General features: G+C 51.0%; 3 protein-coding genes across 6 annotated transcripts in view; 2 read left to right on the plus strand and 1 right to left on the minus strand.

The window, feature by feature from the left end:
* Positions 1-2,894, plus strand: part of PPP2R5D (protein phosphatase 2 regulatory subunit B'delta) — a 27,658-nt gene extending 24,764 nt beyond the window's left edge. For all 3 annotated transcript variants that reach the window (XM_048299228.1, XM_048299229.1, XM_048299227.1), the window contains exon 16: positions 41-2,894. In XM_048299228.1, coding sequence (XP_048155185.1) covers positions 41-178 — 138 coding nt within the window. In that variant the 3' untranslated portion in view covers positions 179-2,894. The remainder of the gene's footprint in view (positions 1-40) is intronic.
* MEA1 (male-enhanced antigen 1) lies at positions 2,773-4,103 on the minus strand. Its single transcript, XM_048299267.1, has 3 exons — positions 3,718-4,103; positions 3,524-3,638; positions 2,773-3,457 (listed from the first exon to the last, which is right to left on the minus strand). The coding sequence occupies exons 1-3, from the start codon at positions 4,069-4,071 to the stop codon at positions 3,294-3,296; spliced, it is 633 nt and encodes a 210-aa protein (XP_048155224.1). The 5' UTR covers positions 4,072-4,103; the 3' UTR covers positions 2,773-3,293.
* An 83-nt stretch (positions 4,104-4,186) lies between these two features.
* On the plus strand, positions 4,187-24,488 carry KLHDC3 (kelch domain containing 3). 2 transcript variants are annotated; one of them, XM_048299240.1, is made up of 11 exons: positions 4,187-4,334; positions 11,125-11,360; positions 13,638-13,814; positions 15,984-16,099; positions 17,416-17,487; positions 17,715-17,928; positions 18,209-18,295; positions 19,568-19,676; positions 23,139-23,212; positions 23,582-23,660; positions 23,853-24,488. In XM_048299240.1, exons 2-11 carry the CDS (start codon positions 11,207-11,209, stop codon positions 23,917-23,919), a joined length of 1,149 nt encoding a protein of 382 aa, XP_048155197.1. In that variant the 5' UTR covers positions 4,187-4,334; positions 11,125-11,206; the 3' UTR covers positions 23,920-24,488. The 2 variants fall into 2 exon arrangements, with proteins under 2 accessions (XP_048155197.1, XP_048155196.1); XM_048299239.1 differs by having other exon boundaries at positions 4,188-4,340.
* Positions 24,489-24,572: the final 84 nt, after the last annotated feature.

A 24,572-nucleotide genomic window follows, 5' to 3' on the forward strand; every position in this document is an offset into this window, starting at 1 on the left:
GGTTTGCTACTGATTCCTGACTCCTTTGATTTGTTTGTAGATGCTGAAAGACATTAAGAAGGACAAAGTCTTGCTGCGCCGGAAATCTGAGCTTCCACAGGATGTCTACACTATAAAAGCCTTGGAGGCCCACAAGAGAGCAGAAGAGTTTCTCACCTCAAGCCAGGAGGCTCTCTGACGGGCTCAGGAGCTGGCCCAGGAAGCTCTGCCCCATCCCTTTCCTCCAGGGGTCATGGAAATGCACTCAGTTCTCATGTATAAGTAAGGAATGAACATGGTGAGCTGTGCCTGTCCTCCACTCCATCTGCATACCTCCAGGGTAGATCTGGTTTTATGTTATTAACTTGTATCTCACCACTGTCGTGTCCTCCTGCTTCTTCTCCGTCCTCCTGCTTTTCCACCTTGGCTGTGCGGGCATGAAGGGAGCCCGCCTCACCTCTGCTTGTATCAGTCCAGGCAGGACTCACTTCACTGTGAGCTGCCACCTGATTCTTACTCTGCCAGGAGTAAGAGACTGCCATGCGTGGCTCGGTGTGCTGCTCCAAACTCCAAGTGCCCATCTCCGCCACACCTGCCCCTGTGCTGCCTGTGCAGCTGATCCCTGACATGGTCAGAGGCCAGGCTGAGCTTGGGGCAGAAGCAGTTTGTGAAGGCTCTGCTGCCTCTCCACCCTGCCTTAGGGTGCAGCTCCACAGCTGAAGGGTCTTATGTACAGCGGAGGAAATGTTTACTTCCACCTTTCTTTTGCTACAAGCCCGTTGTTCTGTTCCCCTGTCACTGGAGTGGGGGTTCAGTGCTTTGCCACCCCCAGTAAAGCTGGGTGCAAGCACTACATACTATTGCAGTCCTCCCTTTAGAGCATCCTTAGAAGCTCTCTTGTGAGAAAGTGAATTCCTTCTGCTGTTTGTGTTGGTCCGTGCTGACTCATCTCCTTCCCGATGTCTCGGGTTAATTGTGGGCCCAGAATTAACTTCCCGCTTTGTAGCCGATGTCAGCCACTGACTTCTACTTTCTTCCTCTACCTGCTCAATTAAAATATTCCTGCAGCTCTCCCTTTGTCTCTGTATCCCATCCTTAGCTCTTCAGAGCCAGGGTTTCTAGGAAGCTTGTGCTGCTAGTCATTTCCACAAGCTAGTGGAAGCAATGGATACACCTTGTGGGGCGTGGCTGAGTGTTCAGTTGTCTCCTCATTATTATCAATGGCTAAGCACTACTGCTGAACTGCTCCTGTGGGTGCTCTGAGCACAGTCCACCTCTCCTGTGATGTTGGCATCCGCTGTGGCCCGAGGCCCTCGTTACTTATCACATGGTGCATCAGGGACTCGTGCTAACTTAGCATTTAGAGACACTTGCTGATAGCTTGTGCAGCACTTGGGTGCTACTGTGATCCAGCTTTCACCCCCGTTGTTTGTGGTGCAGATTTAGTGCCAGGCCAAGGTGCCACCACAGAGGCTGGTTTGTCATAGGGAAGGGAGTCCTTGCTTCCTACCTGCTGCACCTGCTTTCTTGGCACATAAGCTGAAGTGGGTTTGCAGTAGTGCAGGGAGCTTATGGGGTTGGTGCTAGCCTGACATTGCTTTGCAGCAGCATGGGATGTTGTAGAAGGTTCTGCTGTATCTGCTTGTCCTCACCAGTAAACCATTCCCAGGTCAGAGGATCACCCCCTCTAATCTTTCTGCTGGTGTGCAGCACATCTTTCCTCCAACCCCAAAGAGGCTGTTTTGACCTGTGTATCCTGCATCCCTGCCCCATGTAGCTCTCTCCAGGCTCAGCCCTCACCAGGAATGCCACCATCTCTTGGGAGGAGCTGGCGAGCGCATGTGTGAGATCCCCCCAGTCACGCAGGACCCCACCTCCCCTCCGCCTCGTGCAACGGGCCAGTTCATCAGGAGACTTCAGAAACACCTCAGGGAGGTTATTGCTTATTTTGAACATTAGTCTGAGCTCATGATCAGCTGCCAATAAATTACCTCACACCTGGCACAGCATGTGGACATGCACCGGGTGGTGCCGAAGGCGCCAGAGCAGTGCAGCGGAAAGAGGGCTGCCAGGCTCAGGCTGGGCAGGAGGCTCCTTCCTGTTTCAGTACAGGCTCTCCAACCGGCTGCGTAGCATTGTGCTCTAAGCCAAGACCTCATTTTTAGATTGCTGCAGCATGGTGTGCCCTCACTTGAGCCTGCTTGCTGCTGAGCAGTGGCTGCCTTTCGCTGCTGTGGGCTGCTCTGCCTGTGGAGGGAACAGAATCTTGTGGTGTGCAGAGGCTGGCACTGTCCTGCAGATGATCCGTCTCTGCTGGCAGCCCCTGACCCTGGCCAGAGGAATGGTGCTGGGGTTGTGCTGTGTGCAGGGGCAGGATTGTAACACATGATTACGTGCTGTACAGCTTTGATGTTCCCATAGCTTTTTGTGTCTTGTTTTGGGTCAGGGAACTTAGGCTTAGTACCTTAACATCATCCTTTGTTTGCTGCCTATTCATTCCAGTGTCCTGGACACCTCAGAAGGGGACCATGTGAGACAGGGGGGAGTGTGCTCACCCTCTCACCACATGTACTGCTCAAAGGCAGACCTGTGTCTGCCACGCTACAGCTGCCCCTTGCTCAGTACTTGGTTTTTAGCATTAGTGCTGCTCATTTCTGCCTACGCCTTTCCCCACGTCAGCCAAATGGACAGAACTGGAGCTGCCTCTTCCACTCCACCTGGCTTGCTCCTCCCGAGGGAAAAAGCAAAACTACTGCATTCACACCCTGGACACAAGTATTAAGCTGCTTACAGTTCATATGTACATATGGTGTACTTTATTTTCAGTAGAGCATTACATAGTATGAAAGTGTTGGATTTTGTACAGATGTCCCTGTATGTACAGAACTAAATAAAACCAATCTCTTGGAATGACACATCTTGCTCCACCTCTTGTATTCCAACACACAGGCCCTATCCTGACAGGAGGGGCCCTAGCCTGGAGAGTGACATCTCTGGTACTGTCAGCATGGGGACAAGTCCAGTGTTTGTCCTGAGGGAATCTGGGCAAAGCCAGCCAAGCCCCATCGCCCCACATGCATGGAAACTAATCTACCTTCTCAGAGGTAGAGGAAGCCAACACCGGGTCATCACATTGACTTACGCACCAGCCAGAACCAAGAAAAAGGAGGGGGAAGGAAAATCAGACAATGTCAGTGGGACAAACGGGAAGGTTGATACTGGCAAGTCCTGTCAGCACCTGGCTCGGAGGCAGTGGGTGCTTCCAGGGTGGAGGGAGGGCTGGGGTTTGCAGCCTCTGTGCTGCAGCTTAGCCCTCAATTCCACTGAGGCCGGGGGCCGCCGAGGCTCTGCCGGGCCTGCAGCGTGCGCTGCACCACGTCCTTCCACTGCTCCTCCGAGATCTGGCTGGCCCAGGCAGGGATGCCCAGGGTGGGCAGCTTCACGCTGGCCATCGTCCTCTTCACCAGCTCCACATGCTCTGGGAACAGAGAGGCCGTGAGACCGCGGCAGAGCCCCGGGAGGGTGCTGCCGGAGACGCGGTTACCTGCATCCATGGGGATGGAGCTGTGGCTGCTCTGAGCCGTGGCGCCTTCCGCTGCCTCCTCCTCATTCTCCTCCTCGCTGTCCACCGGCGGGTCGGGCAGGTGCAGCCTCAGCATCTGCGGAGAAAGGCGGGCAGCGGGGGTCGGGGCCGCGGGCGCCCATAACCCCGGCCCGGCGGGAGGCGCTGGGCGGTACCTGCAGCCTCTCCTGCAGGCCGGGGCCCGCGTCGCCCAGGCCCTGCTCCGGTTCCTGGCTCAGCGGCTGATACAAGTACCCGCCGCCTTCCTCCTCTTCCTCCTCCTCCTCCTCCTCATCGCCGCTCCACCCCGCCGCGCCGTCAGGGCCCTCCGGCGGCCCGGGCTCCCGGGGACATACGCGCTCGGGGCCCATGCTCCGCACCACCGCCATGCACCGGGCGCGGCGCCGAGGAGGTGCCGCCGCCGCCGCCCGGAACCGCCGCGGCCGCCGCGGGGCACTGTGGGTGTTGTAGTCCCGAAGCGGGACCCGGGCGCGGCTGGCGCTGCCGCCGGCACGCGCCGCCGGTGCCATCGAGTGTCGCCATCGAGTGTCGCCATCTCGGTCTGGGCCGGGGCTGGAGCAGCGCGCCGGGGCCGGGCCCGAGCGGGGCGGGGAACTCAGGGAGCCGCCCCTGAGGAGGGCCGGGGCCCGGCACCCGCGGAAGGGCCTGTCGGGGCCGCGCCGCTCCGGCGCGAGGGGCGCCCGCGGAGCCGGGCGGGGCCGCGCCGCACTACAAGTCCCAGGGAGCGGCGGGAGCTCCTGTCGGAGCGAGGCTGTCGGAGCTCCTTGTACGGGTACAGGTACGGGGCTGGGGCCGCGGGGGAGGGGGGAGCCGGCCGGGCCATGCCGTGGCTGGGGAAGGGTGAGGCCGGGAGGCACCGCCGAGCCCCTCCGTGAGGGCCGGGGGCGCGGGGCCGCCGCCCTGCCCGGGTGCCCTCGGCCGGGCCCGCGGGTGGGGGCGCGGGGCGGCACAGAGGGGCTTGGGCGAGGAGGGGCGGCCAACGGTGCTGGAGCGTGTCCAGAGTTGGGCAAAGGAGCTGCTGAAGGGTCCAGAGTGTAAGTCCTATGAGGAGCAGCTGAGAGAGCTGGGGGTGTTCAGCGTGGAGAAAGGAAAGCTCAGGGGAGACCTTATCGCTCTCTACAACTGCCTGGAGGGAGATTGTTGCCAGGTAGGGGTCAGTCTCTTCTCCCAGGTAACAACTGACAGACAGGTCAAGAGGAAATGGCTTCAAGCTGCACCAGGGAAGGCTTAGATTGGATATTAGGAAAAAATTCTTCACGAAGAGGGTAGTCAGGCATTGGAACAGGCTCCCAGGGAAATGGTAGAATCACCATGCCTGGAAGTGTTAAAAAAACCTGTAGATGTGGTGCTTTCAGGACACGGGTTGTTGGTGGGCCTGGCAGTGTTGGCTTAATGGCTGGACTCAGCGATATTGGTGGTCTTCTCCATCCTTAAAGGATTCTGTGACCCCACGCATCCCTATCCTCCCCTGACAGGTCTGTGTCAGGGAGGCTGCCCTCTTGATCCTTGCCCTGCCATGACCTCTGCTGCACCTTCTCTCTCCATCCTTGTGGGCTCGTGTGGTTTCAGACCATTTATTGTCCCACCCAGTCGTGGCCAGTGTGGGGCTGCATGCCTGGTCCTCCCCAGCCCCATGTGCCAGGCAGAGGGAAGGCTGGCACCTGTGAGCCTGCCCTGTGTGTGGCCAAGCCCAGCAGATCACTCTGCCTGGGGATCGGTGTCAGTGCAACAGAGGGGCAGAGGAAAAAACTGATGTAAAGCAAGAAATGCCCCACTGGCTGTCAGCTCGGCTTTCCTGAGCCTGCTTCCTCCCAGGGACTGCCCTTGGCGTGGCAGAAACAGCTTCACAGGCTGAGACAAATTCCTGGTGGGGAAGAGGGGGTCAAGCAGTATCTCTGAAGCTTGGGCACGCTCCGTAGAGAAGGTGGGGTTTGGGAGGCAAGGTGAAGAATAGAACCCAGCTCAGGAGGTGCAGAATGTCAGCTAGGCTTTAGGCAAAAGTAAGCCAGCAGTGGGCAAAATATCTGGTGGAAAATAAGGAGATGGCGAGGCTGGCTGCAGGGGGGGGCAGTGGGATAAATTTGTGCCTGAGTGGTGTGGTCTGTGATTCCCATGGCTAACAGGAGCTTCCAGAGCAGGCTCGGTTCACGAGCTCAAGGGCTGTTCTAGCACCGTCTAGTTTACCGGGGCTGGAATTGCATTGTGAGTGTCGGAGCTGTTGAATGTGCAAGCTTGCAGTTTCACACTACCTTAGCACAAATACTCCAAGCATTAGATAAATGTCAAGCACAAGTGAAGAAAGCGGGTTGTTCTCATGTTATCTCTAACAGTATGTTGGATGTGCTTGAAATAGAACTGTCTGTATGGACTGCTGTGAACTGGCTGGGCTATTTTAAGAGTTACTAAACCTTGTGGCTGGTGTCTTTTGGGAGACGGGACGGAGGCAGCCACACGGTAGGGTTTGCTCTCTGGAGCAGCTTTGCAGGGTAGGCTGCTCTTCTTGGGCGCTGCTGTAATTCTGGGGGTGACAGAACGAGTCCTTGAAAATCCAGGCCACTTGCTGCTGGGTTTCTCCACCTTGCTTTGGGAATTGGATGCAGCAGGGCTAATCTGAGCAGCTTTTGGAAATGGCTCTAGGTTTCCTTTTGTGTCCATAAAGGAGGGAGAGAGCCCAGGGAACTCCCTTTGAGTAAAGAAGTGGATCCAAGGTGTTGCCAGCATGATTTTTGCTTTTATATTTCCTTCAGATATATTTGTAGCTTGGCAGCTTATTATTGTATTTGTAGCCTAGCTCCAGTACTTTTCCTTATTCTACCCAATAGGCTGAAAGACAGAATACGTTCCAAAAGGTTCCAGGCTGGGGGTCCAAGGCTCCTATCCTATCTTGCTTCTTCATGGCAACCAAGGTTGAGACCAGCTCTTTGAGACATATTTTTATAAATGAAGTTTAGTTCCCATCTGAGGGGGGAAGATTTAGAAGGGGCTTAAACTGGGGAGGAATTACTTCACCACTTATGTCTCTAACTGGTGATTTTGGTCAGTTATGCTACTTTGCTAAACTTATAAAACTGTATTCACCCCATTGGGGGGTGGGCATTTTGTGGACATTTTCCTTATCTGCCTCTGGAAGCCTCCAATAAAGACCAGCCTTTATATTACCTCCTATACTAATATTATCTCAAAAGTGTGTTGTTTTGTTTTTAGGTTCTTTAAGGCATCAAAGGATATATGGGTTTGTTTTAAGATTATTGCCTGGATACTGTACTTGGAGATGCTCAGTAGCTTTCTATCTTGAACGAAGTATTTTCATAACTAATTGTAGGATTGAAAATAGTAAATATAAAGCCAATAGAACAAACAGGTGAAAAATCTGACTAAAACCTAGCATTACTGGCTTGGGGTTTTATTGTTGTTTTGGGGGTTTTTTTTCTATCTATGCCACTGTGCTCAAGTCACCACAACAGTTCTGGAAGATATGCTAGTGAGAGATTATTGAGTGATATTTTTGTTGATCTCAGATGTCTATATGCTGTATTGTTAGGCTCTTGTTAAGTGTAAGCTGGAGCAGTGGGGATGAAAGTTGTTTCAGGCATTAAGTGCATCTTCAGGCAACAGCACAAGCAGAGATACAGAAGTGCTGTCTGTAGGTGCTGTATTCGAAGAATGCAGAGCTGAATTTAATCTGATTGTTCCCTGGCTTAGCAGTGAATTGCTCCAGGTGCTTTGTGGCAGACGAACGACTCACTGCTGTGCTCACTTAATCTCCAGCATCAGCAGCATCAGGTACTTCAAGAGTAAGTGAAGCATATCCTGATTTTTAGAAATGTTCTTATTCCTGGCATTCCTGGTTAATGACAGGATGTACCAGGGTTTCAAAATTTCTCTTCATCCTCTGTGCTTTACTATATCTCTTGGTAGATCATGGCAGACAGGGAAGTAGGGAGTTGTGAAGATTGCATGGTTGGAAGTAAGAGTTCTGTTAGTTTTTGGAGAGAGAAGCGAGGAGCTAACATGAGTCAGTGGAAGCAAGCAGTGGCTTGAACAGGAGCTGTGATTCCATGATTCTGTGTGTCACATCCTGCAGTGCTCTCCTAGTTCTCTAATACAATTTGCCTCTGTCTTACCAATATTTTTGTGTTTTATAGCCTACATCACTGTTGTGGGTGTCCTAAATGAGAAACCACAGAATGTATTTTGCATAATCTAATATTGTACAGTTGGGGGAAATTGTTAGTAAATTGTTTCTTATCAGTTTTGCCGTTTTTCTCTCTCCTTGGCTGTGTCCTGTGTGATCTTTAAAGAAATCTAAGGCGTAGCTTAATGTCAAGTGCACTTCTCCTACTAAGAAATCCTCATAGGAATGAGGTTGAAAAGTAGTTTATTTATGTCCTCATTTATACAACATAAATTGTCATTGGAAATCAAACTTGAAATGGAACTTAACAGTGTCCATAGGCGTAGAACAGAAAATAGGATTTTCTCAAAATATGTGTCTAACTCATATTTGCAGATAGTGCACAGAGGGAGCTTGGAGGAGGAAAAAGCTTTGGGATAGAAGACTGGTCTAAAGAAACGATTGTAAATAAGGCAGGAGAGGAGAATCTGGAGCTGGGCACAGAAAGCATGGGGAGGAGTAGGGGAGGCATCCTGGGGAGACAGGGCTGTGCAGGGAGGAGAGGAGACCAGGCCTGTGTGTGGCTGAGAAGGGGCAAAACAAATGCTTGGTGATGGCAGGCAGATGTGGTAGTTTCAGGGTAGGCTTGTGGCAGAAGAGGAAGATGGGAGTTTGCATGGGTGCTTTCATTACAGTGTAGAGAAGAGCACTTGGGTTTGGGAAAACCCTGACAGCTTATTAAATCCTGTGTTTTCCCATGGCTTTTAAAATATGACCCTATAAAGATTACTTCACACTTCGGGTCATTCTCTCTTCATGCAGTGTTCAGATGAGTGTTTGCTTTTCTTGGCTCTGAGGAGGGGCAGCAGGAGGCTGTGCTGGCAGAGCTCTGTGTTTGCTCTAAAGGGGTATCCCCGGACAGAGCCAAGGCGAAGCACAGCCTACTTCCATCCCATTGCCCTCGCCACCACTCCACACCTGCCAGTCACCTGGGAAGCACTCATTTGGGGAAAAACTTTCCCAGTAATTGTAGGAAACAACATTTCAACATTGTTGCTTCAACCTCTACATCCTTCTTGCAGTGCCAGGAGTTGGCCCTGGAGCTGCTGGTTCTCGGTGGACCAGGTTAATCTCTTGGGATGAGCTGCCTTCTGACCGGAATGGCGGAACTGCTGGGGAAGGTTAGCCAGCTCCTGCGGCGGTGACAGGACCAGCGTCCTTGCACCTGGCTCAAGTGAGCTGCCAAGGGTGAGGAAGAGTTTTCCAAGTCTTTTCAACAAGAAAGGCCGGGGCCTTGGTACAATGCCTGTCTGCCATGCCAAGCAGCTGTGCTCTTCTACCTCAGGAGGAACCAAGCAGAGAACTTGGAAATAAGATTCATCCTCTTGGTTCTCTTGGATTGGGCTCAGTCTGAAGGGTGTTGAAAATACTGATGCTGGTGGTAAAGACCAGTTAAGCTCCTTGAGGAGTCTTTTACAGAATCACTTAAGCGAGAAGAGATTATGAGGAAAACATTGGTTAGATTTTTCAGGAATAACTTGTGACTGAGGCAGGAAACAGATTTAGATATGCGAAGTCTTCAAAATAGCTTGGAAGGTGGCTTTGGTGGGTTCCATGGAAACTCATCTGTTCTGTAGCTTTGCAGAGGACTTACACAAGAGTGCTGCCTGGCTTAAAAAAAAAATAGCTTCTTAAGAAAAAACCCTCAAACCTGCTAGATTTGAAATTGAAGCATGGCCTGTAAAAGATGGGGGGTGTTCCTGGGCCCTTCTGGAGCACCCCTGCTGGAGCAAATCTTGCTGTGACTTTCTGGGTTGCTGACTGCTGTTTGGGTTAGGGTGGTTGCTGCAGGAACAAGCAGATTTGCAGGAGGAACTCCTGTTATAATAAGGCTGCAGGATGGTCTCTGTTTGGGTTTTGCACGTGTCCTGTCGCTGTAACTTTCACATACAGAGCATGAAAACAACTCAAAAAAGAAATAACTTTAAAAAGACGCTATTCAAATTTTAATGACATTTGGGAGTTCTGGAATGAGATGACTGGTTACTGAATGGTTTTGAACTGTCTATGGAGGCAGTGGATGAAGCTGGAAGCCTAAGCTCTGCTTCATGCCAGGAGCTCCCTGTTGGTGACATCTCTTACTCTTCGTGCAGGAGGGGATAAAACAGGAGTGTGTGGGTGGACTGGGCACTGGGGTGGTCAGGCTGCTGATGGGCCTGGTTGTGAGCGGTGATTCCATTTGACTGAAGGGCTGGGGGTGGCCAACTGGAGCAGAGCAGCATGGCACTGCCCCTCTTGCTGCCCTCCAGCTACTTCAGAAACCTGAAACAGGAGGGAAGTCCTCCTTGCCAAAACTCAGTACTTCCCAAAAAGAAAAGGGACAGAGTGTAGGAGTTTTATGTGTAGGAATTTAGTCCTTGTTCAAAGGCATCCCCGAATTTCTTTGGATTCTGCAAATGCTAAAACTGATTGTGGGGTGGGAGCATGCTGACTGAATCTTTCAGTAACCTAGAACCAAGAAATAAAAGAAGACAAATTTATTTACGCTGTCTGAAACGCTGACATCTCTTCTAAAGGCTGTTTTTCAGCTGGGAGCAAACTGTTAAAAATCAAACTGACCTGCTGTTTCAGAAGCATCCAGGCAGGACTGTGCTCTAGATGCTTAGATCCAAAGGAGAATCTCTGCAAGAATGAGCTGTGGTGACTTTTCTAAGATATGATCTAAGCCATCTGTTTGAGGAAAGAAGAATATCAGTTGCTTAACAAGCTATGATGCTACGGAATTTTCATAGTTATGCTTGGATTTGCTGTGGGAGGAAAAGACCTTTTCTTAGCATTAGCAAAGAGCTTTCTACCTAGATTAGGGGGTTTCTGCTCTCTTATGGCTAATTAAATTGAACCCTAGTGCTCAAATCAGTGAGTCCAAATGCTAATGTTGTTACCCACCCCCATAATGGCAAGTTGGTTACTTTATGTAGGGGTGGTTCTTTGGAGGTTTTTTGTTGGGTATTTTGTTTTAATATTTTGCTCTGCTGTTTCTCAGAACTGATCCAAAGAGCACGCTCTTCCCTCTGGGTCTGTTCTTTTCACCTTCACCGCTGGCTCTCGCTGTGTGTTTTCATTCATGCACACAAATGGTTGTGACATGTACACGATACGTTCGTGCCTTTGTGGCCAGGGCACGGCCGGGTGCTCGACCTCGGCTGCCTTCGCCTAAGGCCTTTGGCTGGGGCTGCCTGTGCAGCTGCCCTGAGGGGTTTTGTATTCAAGGGCATCTCTGCTCGCTCCTCTGAGCCCTGCCCTGTGTCCCCTTCCCAAGAGGAATGTTTCCAATTGGGAGGCAGCTGAATGAGGATACAGCAAGGTAACCTTTGTAGCTGGCATTCAAGGAAGGTAGGAAGACCTGCAAGATGGATCATGTTTTTTCGGCATTGTGTCTGTGTTGCAGAGCCAGGTGACATTGCGGTGGCCTCGGAAGCATGTGGCTGTGGCACTGGGGGCCCTGAAGACCACCTGGCTTGCAGGGAGGAATGCTACGGTGGGCAGTGCACTTGGAAGGTGGGCCACGGAGGGTGAACCACGCGGCCGTGGCTGTCGGGCACAAGGTCTATTCCTTTGGGGGGTACTGCTCTGGAGAGGACTATGAGACGCTGCGGCAGATCGACGTCCACGTTTTCAACGCAGGTAAACACGTCCTTGTGGGGCACAAAGCACTTGGCTTGCTGGGCTCAGTTACTGCTTTTCTTGCCTGCTGCTGCCTGACATGTGATACCCTGTAACGTGCTGTCCGACTCTTTAATTTCCAGAAAAAGTTATCAGAGTAGATGGGAGCCTCTTTCTTTGTGCAGCCTTGCATTTTCAGCTTCAGGGGCAGGACACAGAGTGGCTGTAGTTCATCAGACTGCTAGGGTAAGGACTCACTGAAGTAGGCACATAGCCAATGACTTGGTTTGTCCTTGTTCTCTGGGAACACTAACTCAACCAGGTGCAAAGAGGTGATATCGAGCTGGCTCAGGTCCCCCCCTTCAGTTTGCAGCATGTCCATGCTCACTGCCCATAGCATGGAAGGAGTAGGCTGGGAGCCAGGGCACTCAGTTGACTCCAGGTGTAGACATCTGAGCTGTTTCCCTATGGGGGCATCTGACAACTGTTGCAGCATGGAGTCAGTAGGGGCATGTGGCTAGGAGGGACGCCTTCCCATTTTGGTAACAACTGTCATGAAGATTCACAACATAGCTTAGAAAAGCATCTGCAACTGGAGCCATTTGTGTAGGGTAGCCAGTACCTGTCATGAGACTGAGTTGGAGCCATGGTTGTGCTGGCAGAGGCTGTATTTCTTGATTGAGTGCTCTTTGAACTAAAGAGGTTACTGAGCTGGTCCATGAAGTATTTCCTTGTAATTAGGCAGGTGGTTGAAAAACTGCACAGATGCTTGGGTGGGTCCAGTGAAAAAGAGCCAGCAATAGAGAACCAATGACCAGTTTTGGAGACCAGGCAGCGTGCTGAATGCTCTGCTAACACCCACAGGTAGATGAACCTGGTTTGTCTGTAAGATGCAGTGAATTCACTCCTTTAAGGCTGATATGCAGCAGGGATAAAAGCATTGGTTACAGAGGGCTGCCTAGGTGACGTGCTCCCAGTGTGGAGGAGGTTGTAGCTCAGGGTCCTGTGAACACTGACATTCACCTCTGTCCAGAGGGACTGGACCTTCACACTCAACACAGCTGAATGTTGTAGAACGTGCCAAGTAGAGCACCACTCTTCTGGGGAAGTATAATGACTGTGCCCAAAGGAATGCTCTTGTGTTGTCTTTCGTTCTTGCCACTCCCAAATATTAAAGTGTCAGAATGCTGCAGCCACCACATGGGAAGTGACAGTGGCTTCTCAAGCCCTTGCTCAGCTAGCATTGTCAGGTGCCAGTGCTAAAGCCAAGATACCAGATTTTGAATGATCTCTTTTCAGTCTTCCAAAGATGAAGACTGTGTTTTAGGTAGGAAGCATCCAGTCTAGCTTGACTTTAGCATTGGATGTGCTTCCTCAGTGCCCTTTCTGCCTGTGGGGTAGGTGCTCACCTTTTGAGATGCCTGACTTTTCCCTTTTCCTAGGTTAGTATTTCAGAGGAACTGCAGACTGTTTTTTGCTATATTTTATATCAGCCCCATGTAGAAAACAAACCTGGAGGCTGTATGTGAGGCAGAGGGAGGGTGACTGGTCCAGTTATGTAATGGGTGGGTAATGCTTGCTGCGGCTCTTGCACTGTCATTAAACCCTGTAATACCTATTGACTCTTCTGGCTGCTGCTGGACGTGACACACAGGCTGCCAGGAAGGGGAACCTGTAATCACAAGGAACTCCTATTAGTAATACAAGGTTAGCAGAGAGAACTTGAGTACAGATGGGGGTAAAGGAGACAGAGAGCCACCTCATCTATAGCTTGAAAAACAAAACAAAAGCAAACAAAGCTCCTATAAAGCTGCTGGGTTGCTTTACTTAAACTGTGCTTCTGCAAGTCCAAGTGATGCCTTCAGGTGTTCCCTTGCATGTTACTGCAGTGAATTATTCCTGTACTGCCCATTCTTCCAGCTTTGAATATCCTCAGCAATCTCTCTAGCTTGAAGTAGTGTCTGCATTCTTGGTCGCCTCGGTACTTTTTCTTTTCTCTTTCCCTATTTTTTTGTTTGTGTGCTGTATCTTCACTCACGGTCTAGGATGAGCCAGAGTGGAAACTTTTTCAGTGAATTGTTGTAGAACAGAGCCTGTTTTTGTCCTCTGGGCCTCCAGAGGACTTCCTTCTGTATTTCTTAACTAGCTTCTACGCGGGGTCAGACACAGCTTTCTCTTGTTTAGTCGACTGCTTCTGCACCTTGTCACGGGGTAAAAAGCACCGCGCAGGATGGGTTATGAACTGTGAGCAATTTAGCAGGCTTAGCATTTGACATGGGCTCAAACTTGTGTTTCCAGTGTCTCTGCGCTGGATCAAGTTGCCTCCAGTGTGGACAAACAGCCGAGACCACGTGAGGGAGGTGCCCTACATGAGGTATGGGCACTCAGCAGTGCTCATCGACGACACCGTCTACATTTGGGGTGGTCGCAACGACACAGAGGGAGCCTGCAATGTTCTCTATGCTTTTGATGTCAGTAAGTTCCAGCTTCTCACTCTTCCTTGTCACAACTGTTCTTGATCAGACCTTCTCTCTACCCCCCACCTCTGCTCCCCAATTTGTTTTCTTGTCCCTCAGTGACAGTCTGGAGGAAACTGTGTCACTGTGTTTCAGCAGTTATAGAAGTGGAGCAGGGTGGCCATTGTGTCTGCATGTTTGAAACTCTGTAAAAGCCTTTGAACAGAGATTGCTGATCTTGTCTAATAATCAAAATGGTTTTAATTTTTCTATCAGCTTTGTATGCTCTCTCTGATAGTAACTACAACTGAAGTGTTCTCTCTGTGTGATGTAGTATTCCTTAATTGTGGCTGAAGGTTGAAGCAAGAAGGGGCTGGGCTCTTGAGGATTGTGGTTCCTCTCCAGTGTGGTCCTTCTTTCTGAAACTATGAAAGAGAGTGAGGAAAAAGCACAGAAGTAGTCAGGGACAGGATGGCAAAATCAAGGAAGAGATGAGTCAAGTTAGATAAACCTGAAATATAAACTCCTTGAGCCTTTTGGTTGGCTTCTTCATAGCACTGCTGGAGCACCTCTGGAGAAAAGGCACCATCAGGAGCTGCATGGACACAAGTGTCAGGAAAGAAAAGGAGTATATCTGGATTCTGGAGGCAAGTCCATCTAAATACTGGCCAGTAACTGTATTGCTGGACTTGCAAGGAAACCGCTTGCTCTGGTGCTTGGTCAGGGTGTCTCTTCTTTATTAGGAAATATCTTACAGCTTGGGGTGTAGGGTTTCCCCCTTCCTTCCCCTGACACATGAGAAGCCACTAGTAAGCCTCTGCTTACACAGAGGCATTGTAGTGGGACCTGCCTAGTCTCCCTGGCAGCTCCAGCACTCCAGCATTAAGTGAAAATTAACAGAAAGTCCTGCTCCAAACCCTCTGCAGCTGTCTGTACACACAGGCCTGCCATTCCTGGAAAGTAAGGCTGCCAGTCGCAGTCCCGTGTCTGCAGTGTAAGTTCCACTGTAGGAGTCACGTGAGGCAAAATAAAGTCCTGTCTGAGTGCAGTTTTGTCCCTGGGGTGCTGAGCTGATCCCAAATTGAGGTATTTTCCATCTCTAATTTATGTTGCACTTGGGTGAGCTGTTGCTGATACAGTGTGACTGAGTTTGGAAGGAGCTCCAGGAAGAAAAGGAACCCGATAGCCCTGAGCTGTCTCTCACTAGAGGCTCCCCAGGGATTCTGCTGACCTTGCAAGAGCCTTTGTGTGGTGCCAGATGGAGCATAGGGGGACAGTTGTGTCCGCAGGCCAAGTTCAGAGAAGTCATCCTCATGCTTTGGCTCCAGTGTTACGACTTTCTGAAATAAGGACTGCTTTTGGCAGCCAGCAGCAGTCAGGGAGGGTGGGGGAATGTCTCCTCCAGCCTTGAGGCTTATCTGTGCCTCTGTGAGCTCTTGGGGCAGGTGCCTGCTTGTGCTTGGCAGTGAGTCGCTGGCTTGGCTCTGTGTTGCCCTGGCATGGAGAACAGCTCTGGCTAGATTTTAAGTCATCTTCTAAATCAAGCCAACCCATGGAGTGTGCAGGCTAAGGGGCTGAATCTGGCTGGTGCAGGCTCACAGGGAGCACTGTGAAGGGTGGAAAGTGAGGAAGAGGGGATGAGAATGTAACAAGTGGAGCAGATAAGGGAGAGCTGCACTGCAGAGATGGGGATGTGCAAGACAGTTAAGGAGAGCTTGTGGTTAAGTGACTTCTATCTGGGTTTGAGAGCTGTTTTTCCTCAGTCACGCTCAGTTACTGAGCATCTCCACACCATGAGATCAGTTGAGCCACGTAGCATTATTGCTTCATTGTAATAGAAACTGTGAATGCAGAGTTGATAAGTGACTCACAAGTACACTTTGCAAGAGATTCAGTAAAAATAACCTTGCTCAAGCAGTGCTGTACTACTCACACTTAAAATGTGAGCTCTTTGGTCAGGCAGTCGGTGGCTGTGCCCAGAGGCTAAGACTTCCTATCACTGTGTCCCTCTGTGGAGGCTCAGGCAGGTAGCCTTGCCCAAAGAAGCTTGCAGCCTCTCTGGCAGAGCAGGTGCTGTGTGAGAAAGAGAGAATGATTTCTGCCTTAGAAATTAAGAACAGCAGTAATAGAGCTATCCCACCCCAACACCTACTGCGTTTTCTCAGCATTGCCTCTTGTTTTGTTTCAGACACGCACAAGTGGTTCACGCCGAAGGTGTCTGGAATGGTCCCAGGGGCAAGAGATGGGCACTCAGCTTGTGTCCTGGCAAAGAGCATGTTTATCTTTGGAGGCTATGAACAGCTGGTGAGTAGTCTCTGTAACTGTTAATTGGTGAAAGAGGGTGTTGATACCCAGGACACTGATAGAGGCAGGACATGGGGGCGTATTTGTATTCATAGTCACTGTCATTTTGTAACTTAGGAAAGTTATGGCATTAGTACCCAGGCTATGCTAATTGTTTTGTGGAGAAGATGGTTGGAAAAGTAAGTCCAAAAAAGTGGTGGATTTTATTTTAACTTTCACAAAACATATTTACCATAAAGATGTAAAAATATAAATTTTTTTTATATAATTTTTTTCTGGCTCATTTCTCAGCCAAATGCAGATAAATAAATACACAACATTTTTAATAAGTATATATTAATCTACATTTATTTTAATTTGGCTCAGAAATGAGCCAGAAAATGAGGTTTTGTTCTAGTCTGGTGCATGTTCCCTGTAGTCTCTACCTGCTCTGACATCTTCCTGATCCATTTCAGCAAACACTTGGTTGCCTTCCCATTAAGAATACCTTGAGCCAAAGTTCATCCTGCAATAGCTGTCAGTGTGCCTAATGCTCTTTTGAGCAAATACTTATGATCTCATCTTAAGAAGTGAGTAAATATAATTTCAGCCTATCACCAAGCTCCAGAAAAGCTGTGCAAAGTCACGTCTGCTTGTTTGGAAGAAAGCTGGGGCTCTGTTACAGCAGTCTGGGTTATTCCCTCTTTTCTGAGGACAATAGTATGCCAAATCCATGATATTGTTTACAGCACCAGGAGCAGTTCAGATGTGTCTTGTTTTTAAACAAGACCAAATAAACCTCTGGCTGTCTTGCTGCTCTCTACCTCGCCTGGAAGAGCAGGAGTCCACAGTGTCTGTGGGAATGCAATCTCTTCCAGGCAGCCAGCTGCAGATGGGTTATGTGGGACCTCAGAACCTGGAGTGTATTTGCTCCTGGATGTTTCCCAGAAGTAATCTTAGCTTCTGCATATCGTCAGGTGGCCTTAGCAAAGCCAGGAGCCAGTTTGACTGTCCTGCTAATGCCTCTTTCTTCTCCTGCTACATGGAGAGGAGGCAGCTCCTGCCATGAATGTATTGTGTGCAGGACAGTCTTTGGGGGAGGAACTGAGCACCAAATAAATGGGAAAGCTTCAGGAAGAGATAGGACACCTTTGAGAAGAAACAGGCTTTTCCTTCCTCTTGTTAAGTGATAAGTGCTGCCTGAGCAAGCACCTTGTCTTTTAGGAAGTAGACCCCCAAAGGGATGCTCCAGGTCTGTAGGGCAGCATCCTTGCTGGGGCTGGATGAGACCAGGCTTCTCAGTCCCTTTGTGACCAAGCTGCTTGTCTGTCTTCCAGGCTGACTGCTTTTCAAATGATATCCATAAATTGGACACCACAAACATGACGTGGACCTTAATCTCTGCCAAGGTCAGTGTCTGCTTTGCGCTCTGGTTTGTGGAGGAAGTTTTGTATCTGCTATTCTCTGGGGTAGCTGCCCACACTTGTCTCACAGCTTCTGGCTGGTGTGGCTGGGATCTGCAGGATGGGAAGTTCTCCAGGAGAAGGCGGACACCCAACCTCCCCATCAAGATGTGTTATTTCTCTGGGTAATCTGCATTCTTTCTTTTGTCTTTGTGTTTTACTCTGTCCTTCAGGGTACCCCAGCTCGCTGGAGAGACTTTCATTCAGCTACCATCATTGGAACAAAGATGTACGTGTTTGGTGGCAGAGCTGATCGTTTTGGGCCGTTTCACTCCAACAATGAGATCTACTGTAACCGCATTAAAGTGTTTGATACAGAAACCAACTCCTGGCTGGACTCCCCTCCCACTCCCGTGCTCCCGGAGGGCCGGCGGAGCCATTCAGCCTGTGAGTGTGGGTCTGCTGAGGGTGGAGGATGGTGGAAGGAAATTTCTGCCTGCCTTAGAAGGGATGTCTGCTCTGCTGGGTGGGGCTGTGGGTTAGCAAGGGGTGCACAAAGCCCAATTTCTGTGGAAAGCTGCTGCCCACCGAAAAGCCTTGGCACACCACGCTGCACATGAAGGTGATGTAAGCAGAGGTGGACAACCAGCACCACTTTGCTTTATGTTTGATGTTGGGTCGGGGAGCTGCTGGATGGCCCTCTGATGTCTGTGCTTACTCCCTACAGTCAGCTACAACGGTGAACTATATGTATTTGGTGGCTACAATGCACGCCTGAACAGACACTTCCATGACCTCTGGAAATTCAATCCAGGTATTTATGCTTTTAACTTGATGCAGTGATAGTGCTCCACGCCCTCAGGCATGTGAGTGCTCAGAGGAACATAGTATCCAAGGAGTACTGCTTGGGGGGCATGGCTCTTGGCTCCTCTGACAGCAACTTGCTACCCTGCCTCCTCGGGATGTTTCCAAATCTCAGTTAGAAAGTGGAAAAAGAGGTATTGCTGAAAGACATATTTAATTGGAAAAACTTTGTCTTGTTCTTAAATATGCAATACTCTCTTTGGCAGAAGAGGATATATGGAGAAGCAATGGGGTTAGAGTAGGGAGAGACTACAGCTGGGGAAACCATTCAACTTGAACTGCAGGATCACCACCTCTTGGTACCAGCTCAAACTGTGCAGCAGAAGGGGTGGTTCTTCAGCTGGTACCCTGAATATCAGTCAGCTGTGAGCTGTTTTGGGGTCCTCAGGCACATTTCACTGTCTAGACTAATTTTGTTTGCTAATTGCTTTTCATGCTGAAGTTACCTGAGAGCAGCCAACCTGCTGCTCCCCAAGCTGATCTGTGAGCTGGTGTCAGAGCTCCTGCACGTTTCAATCCTGTGCTTTGTCGCCCCCCAGCATCCTTGCCACAGAGAGCAGCAAGAACAAAGGCTGCTGTCTCCACCTTGTTCAGGTCTCCATGCCCTCCTCCCGCAGCCAAGCTGTCCCAGCAGCTGATGCACCTCTGCCAGGGTGCTCTGCGACCACAGTCTGCCAGCAGATGGAGCTGGTTCCTGGATCTCCTTCCTCCAGATCCCGACCGCAGCAGGTTCTGGGGAAGGGAGGCTGCCTGCCTGCTCCTGCAGCTCTGCCCTGTGCCGCTCCCTGTGATGTCAGACCCGCTGCCATGGCAGTCCGTGGGTCCTGGTGCTCAGGCTTTACAAGTGAAAGGCCTTGATGGGGCTTTGAGCAACCTGGTTTAGTGCAAGGTGTCCCTGCCCATGGCGGGGGTTGTAACAAGATGGTCTTTAAGGTCCCCCCAACCCAAACCATTCTATGAAATGACCCACAAATCCTGTCTCAGCAGGCAGAGCTCCAGGACTGTGACCAGCCTCTAAGTGGCACTTCAGTAACAACCTCCTAGAAATGCATCATTTAGCCACTGGTGAGGAGGTCGGGGGCAGGGTGGATATTGGCTAGTTGGTGTCTGTGAGGTAGTGGGCCTCTGGTTTTCCTGTGATCTGTTTAAATTCATAACCTGCTTATAGCTGGTCTTGGCCAGGCTCTTGTGACAAGCTGGTGCACTCTTTTCCTCCCCTTAGTTTCTCTTTCTTGGAGGAAGATTGAACCCAAGGGGAAAGGGCCATGTCCTCGCCGCCGGCAGTGCTGCTGCAGAGTGGGGGACAAAATCATCCTCTTTGGAGGTACCAGGTGAGTTGTATGAAGTGGCTCCTTGAGAGGCTTTGCCACTCCCTTCAGCACAGTGTCCCTTCACTCTCTGTCCCACGCTGTATCAGATGGACTTCAGAGGCACATGGCAAGTGTCAGTCTATCTGACAAGTGTAAGTAATCATGTACACCAGGGCTCCTCTGAAAAAGGCCATGGAAGAGACTGAAGGTGTCATGTAGGCTTGTAAAGCATCTGGTGACAAGCCATCTCGTACATGTAGAGACAGAAGGGTGTAACAGGCTGCTCAGGAGGGGTTGTGCAGTGCTCAAGCTTTCTGTGAAAGAGGTGGTGGGGATGAGGGAGGAGATCCTGCTGTCAGGAGGACACGTATCTCAGTCTGCTGTGCCAGAGCAGACCTCAGACTGACTTATCTTCACCTACGTGCTGCCCTGCTTCTCCCACCAGAGCTTTCTCCCATTGGCAAGTGTGGGTTCTGCTGCCAAGCTGCAGTGGGATGTCAGCTCAGCTGGGAGCTGTTTGAGGAGCCTACACACATGACAAGACAATGTTGCCTTCTGTGCCAGTGTTCCTTAGCAATATTTCCATTCACAACTGGGACCTGGTGTTAGGGATTTAGCTGTCAAAACACTGGGAGTGATACTGCCAGGGTGCGGGGCAGCTGGATGTGGCCAAGAGTCTTAACAGCTGCTAAAAGAAAGGAAGTGGCCTATCACCAGGACACACTCTATGCTATCTGGAGTGACAAATTGCAGCTCGGGAGCACAGTCCAGCTTGCAGAGACATCTTAAATGCTTTCAGCTCTCTACATGGTTTAGAAAGCTTTGGGGCTCTCCGTGGGATCCTGCTAGTGGCTTTTTGGGGATGCTTCTGAAGCCAGCTTGGGGCAGTGGACCAAGCAGGACAGATTCTGCTGATGGCTTGACCATACCAGTGTGTCATGGGGTAAAGTGCCTTCAGGTTCCAGGAGTTCAGGGGGCGTGTGCTTAGCTGTAGGACAGCTGTGTGGCTGTGAGGGAGTGCTTTGTGCAGGTGAGGTATCCAGAGGTGCTAAGTTTGTCCAGTCTCCTCTAATGATACTGGGTGGTGCTCAGTACAGCAGAAGGCTTGGTAGGGCTTTATGGGAGTTTTGGGTGGTCCCAGATGCTGTGCTCTGTAGATTTGTGTTACAGCAGCAGCTGAACTCTGATGTTAAGCCGTGGCACTCCTGGGAAATGCTAGCAAACCACAACAAATTTGACACCAGCTTTTTGGAGTTTGGTCCACTCTTGCCAGGCAATGCAGCAGTGCCTTGTCTTCTCCACTGAACCACTTCAGAATTCAGCTTGTTTCTTAAGTCAGGCTCGACGCCAATACGGGCACGTTCATCAGCACTAGTGTGGGCTAGGAAGAGCTGCTGGCAGCCAGGAATGCAGCCTGCTTGAACTGGAGGGAGGGTCTTGCAGGCTGGGGAAGTGGGAGGTGGGGGTGGGCCCGTGCTCGCTTCCTGTAACAGTTATCAGGTGTATTCTGGAGCTGCCTGGCGAGATAAGAAGTTTTCCAGGAAGTCGTTGTAATGGAGAACTCCCAGTGGTCTGCCTCCTGACCTGTGCTGCCCTGGCTGGGAAGGGGGAGGGGACACACAGCACGGGCTATCCAGCCGGGATTCTCAAGAGGATGAGCCGGCAGGCTCAGCTTTCTAGGGAGCGGCACTGGGGGATGGGCAGGCAAAACCCCTTTGTGTCCTGCCCACCCTTCCAGGATTCACACATCCTGTAGACTGCTGAAGAGGCACTTCTGCAGGCTGCTTGCTCCTGTGGCATCCAAAAGCTTTGTTTCTTTGCTAGTCCTGCCCAGAGCCTGGTCTTTTTGCCCCAGCTCTGGTTCCTCACTGTGGCCAGGAGCAATCCATCACTTGTGTCCTGTTTAAGGCACCAGGAAGCTTGGTGTTCCCATGGCACAGTTATGGCCCTGGTCTGGTTTCCCCCCAATTCCCACCAGTAATTCAGTGTGCAGAGACCATCCACAAGGAAGAAGGAGGGGGAGAAGGAATGCTATAAAACAGTTCTGGCTGAAGAGATGCTGATTCAGATTTGGCTTCAGACTGTGTTTTCCCTGACAAGGCTTAGAAATCCTGGCTCTGGTGAGGGAACAGAGGCTGTCACTGAATGCAGGGTGAGTTGTTTTGCAGCTGGAATGAGCAGTTTTGCTGGGCTCTGGCTGGCAAAGGCATGCCCTGCACCCTGCTGCCTGGGGGCTGCCTGATCTTGAACTCCAGGCTCACCCTGCTACTTGCCTTTTGGTGATTAAAACCGCAGACATGGTGCCTGCTGGCTTTCCTTTGATAGATAACGGATGGTCTGGGGTTTCCTGTGACGTGGATGTGAGATTAGATTGTGGTGTTGTAAGCACACGAGGTGAAATTAAAGGGGCTCTTGCCTGTATCCGGGCAGATGAGTCCCATCAGCAACAGGTCTTCTCTGCCAGCAGTGAGCTGTGCTCTGCAGTTTGGCCTGGGGTTGTGGGGACCTGGGGGGGCAGGCACTGCCTGATGTTCCATGAGGTGTGAAGCTTAGTGGCTCATAGGTGGGGAAACAAGTGACACTGGGGCGAGGAGTCACTGCATGAGGTCGGTCCCAGCTAAGAGGTGAGGGTACACTAAATTGGTTTGTCACAAACCAAAGCAGGACATAAAACACCTTTCCTTTCTTTCAAATTCTCCAAACGACCATCAGCCATGGGAGTGCCTTCCCCTGTTTCAGCACAGGCTGATCTCTCTGTGCAAGGAGATGTAGTGTCCAGTCTCTCAGGTGCTTTGGTTGTTCCATCAAGACCATTGTGGCAGGAAACCATAGGTGAGACTGTTCCCTAGAAATCCCTGATGTTGTAGTTCCTCATTAGCATTCCAGGACCAACATCAGATGGGAGTATCAGCAAATTGGAATTGGATTAAAATGACTGCTGCACTGCTCAGTGCTCAGTTACAGTCTTCTGAAATGCTGTCCCCATTTTGGCAGAACCACTCCAGCTGTGGCTGGAGTCCAGAGTGATTCCTGAGTTGGGCTGAGAAATGTCTGTGCTTGCCCTGTCATGCAGATGTTTTCTAGCTGCTTTCTCTACACTCCTCTTACAGCATCTCAGTGGCCAAGCTGAAATAATTGCAGTAGATCTTAACTACATGAGAACAGGAGTGATGGACAGGTCAGGTGAGGGGGAGGCTCATGGCTGGAATCATCATGGTCATCCATGAAAAGGAGGCAGATCCCTCATGCCCAGCAGAGGAAATGATGTGGGTTTCTGCTCCCTGGCTCTGTGCAGCTCTGCCTACTCTGCAAGGAGCTGGGAGAGTGATGACTTTGGGTGCTGCTTGGGGCATCAGAGGGGCAGGAGGGATCACAGGGCCCTTGCATGGGACAGACAGACCAGGAACATTCCTGGACTTGCTCAGCCGAGCTGGTGTATAACAATTTTGGCACTGACTGACACACTGTGCTTGGTTTCTGCAGTCCATCTCCAGAGGAGGGAATGGGTGATGAATTCGACCTGATGGATCACTCAGATCTCTACATCCTCGACTTCAGTACGTGAGCACTTCCTGCCCACCCTGTACCTCTTGCCACAAGGTGCCCTGTGAGCAGGCCCTGCTGTGAAGCACCCTACTGTGCCCTACATGGCTCCAGGTGCCATGTCCCAGAGCCAGACAGCTGTGTCTGACCAGTGTGCTTGGCCTAAGGCAGAGCAGCCAGAGGTGCAAACATGCTTCATGCACTCCTGCATGCAGACCTCTGTGGGAGCACAGAAGCCACCCCAGCCTGTCCCTGGTGTGCACTCTGCCTTGTCCCTCAGATAAGGCTCTGCCCTGTTTTCCTGTGGCACTGATTGCATGATGCTGGAGCCTCCATGGTGTCCAGTCAAGGCCTGCTGTAGCTGAATTGCCTTCTTTTCACAGGCCCCAGTCTGAAGACGCTGTGTAAGCTAGCAGTGATTCAGTACAGCCTGGACCAGTCCTGCCTTCCCCACGATATCAGGTATGCTGTGCCTTGCTGGCAGGTCACTCTCTGGGTGCTCCCTGACCTTGAGGTGCTCCAGCCTTGGCACTGTGCACCTCTGAGGCGGGCTGGGCTGGAGACTATAGCTGAGGCTGACTTGAAGCAAAGCTGCTCCAGCCCTGGGAACAGTGTTTGTGCTTTCTCTCAGTGTATCCTCTTGGTGTGTTACAGATGGGAGCTCTCGGCCATGACAACAAACAGCACCATCAGCCGCCCCATTGTCTCCAACCAGGGCTGAAGACAACTCGTCCTTCTTCCACCCTGCCCTCACCCCTCCACATACTGACCTCTTGCTCCACTGCCTGCATGAATTTTTAGCCCTTTCAAGCAAGGAATGTGTGAGCTCGGTTTGTCTTGCCCTAGCTAGGCCTGCCTCTGACCTTGACACGCTTTGGGCAGCACAAGTGGACAGGCAGAGCTGGCCACTGGGGGAAAAAACTGTCTGGCCCCAGCAGCACAGCTGTGACCCCTCTCCTTGCTGGTGGCTCTAGAGCTTCCTTCCCTTTGCCTGTGGAACTGCAGCTGTGCTGTCCGGTCCCCAGCCACTTTCCAAGGGCCTGAATCAACTCTTACCACCAGCCATGGCCCTGGGGTTGACGTCAGGGTCAACCTGAACTGTTCCTGCATTGCCTCAAGAGAGCAGGAACCTCTACACCTGCTCCTGCCAGCCCTGACAGCTTCCTGGCACTAAATGGCAGGCCCCACGTCCAAGCTGAGCCCAGTGTGGGGATCTGGGCCCAGCTGGACACTGCCCAGCTCCCATTGTAAAACAGCAACACGGGGGAGTTTTATAAATGGTGAGGCAGACGTGGTTTCTGTGTGTCCTAGCAGATGAACTGGGGGAGAAAAGGCGTGAGAGGGGTCAGAGTGAACCAGATGCCTTCCCCTGAA

The sequence above is a fragment of the Corvus hawaiiensis genome, chromosome 3, assembly GCF_020740725.1.
Source record: "Corvus hawaiiensis isolate bCorHaw1 chromosome 3, bCorHaw1.pri.cur, whole genome shotgun sequence".
In the NCBI taxonomy this organism is placed as follows: Eukaryota; Metazoa; Chordata; class Aves; order Passeriformes; family Corvidae; genus Corvus; species Corvus hawaiiensis.

What these genes read in the sequence shown, in the direction of transcription:
- MEA1 (XM_048299267.1), bottom strand. Translation starts at nt 4,071, where the DNA reads ATGGCACCGGCGGCGCGTGCCGGCGGCAGCGCCAGCCGCGCCCGGGTC. An exon ending in GCCTGCAGGAGAGGCTGCAG is followed by an intron (nt 3,639 to 3,717) that starts GTACCGCCCAGC and finishes CTTTCTCCGCAG; the next exon opens with ATGCTGAGGCTGCACCTGCC. An exon ending in CTCCATCCCCATGGATGCAG is followed by an intron (nt 3,458 to 3,523) that starts GTAACCGCGTCT and finishes CTCTGTTCCCAG; the next exon opens with AGCATGTGGAGCTGGTGAAG.
- KLHDC3 (XM_048299240.1), top strand. Translation starts at nt 11,207, where the DNA reads ATGCTACGGTGGGCAGTGCACTTGGAAGGTGGGCCACGGAGGGTGAAC. An exon ending in CCTCTGGAAATTCAATCCAG is followed by an intron (nt 18,296 to 19,567) that starts GTATTTATGCTT and finishes TCCTCCCCTTAG; the next exon opens with TTTCTCTTTCTTGGAGGAAG. An exon ending in TCTCTACATCCTCGACTTCA is followed by an intron (nt 23,213 to 23,581) that starts GTACGTGAGCAC and finishes TTCTTTTCACAG; the next exon opens with GCCCCAGTCTGAAGACGCTG.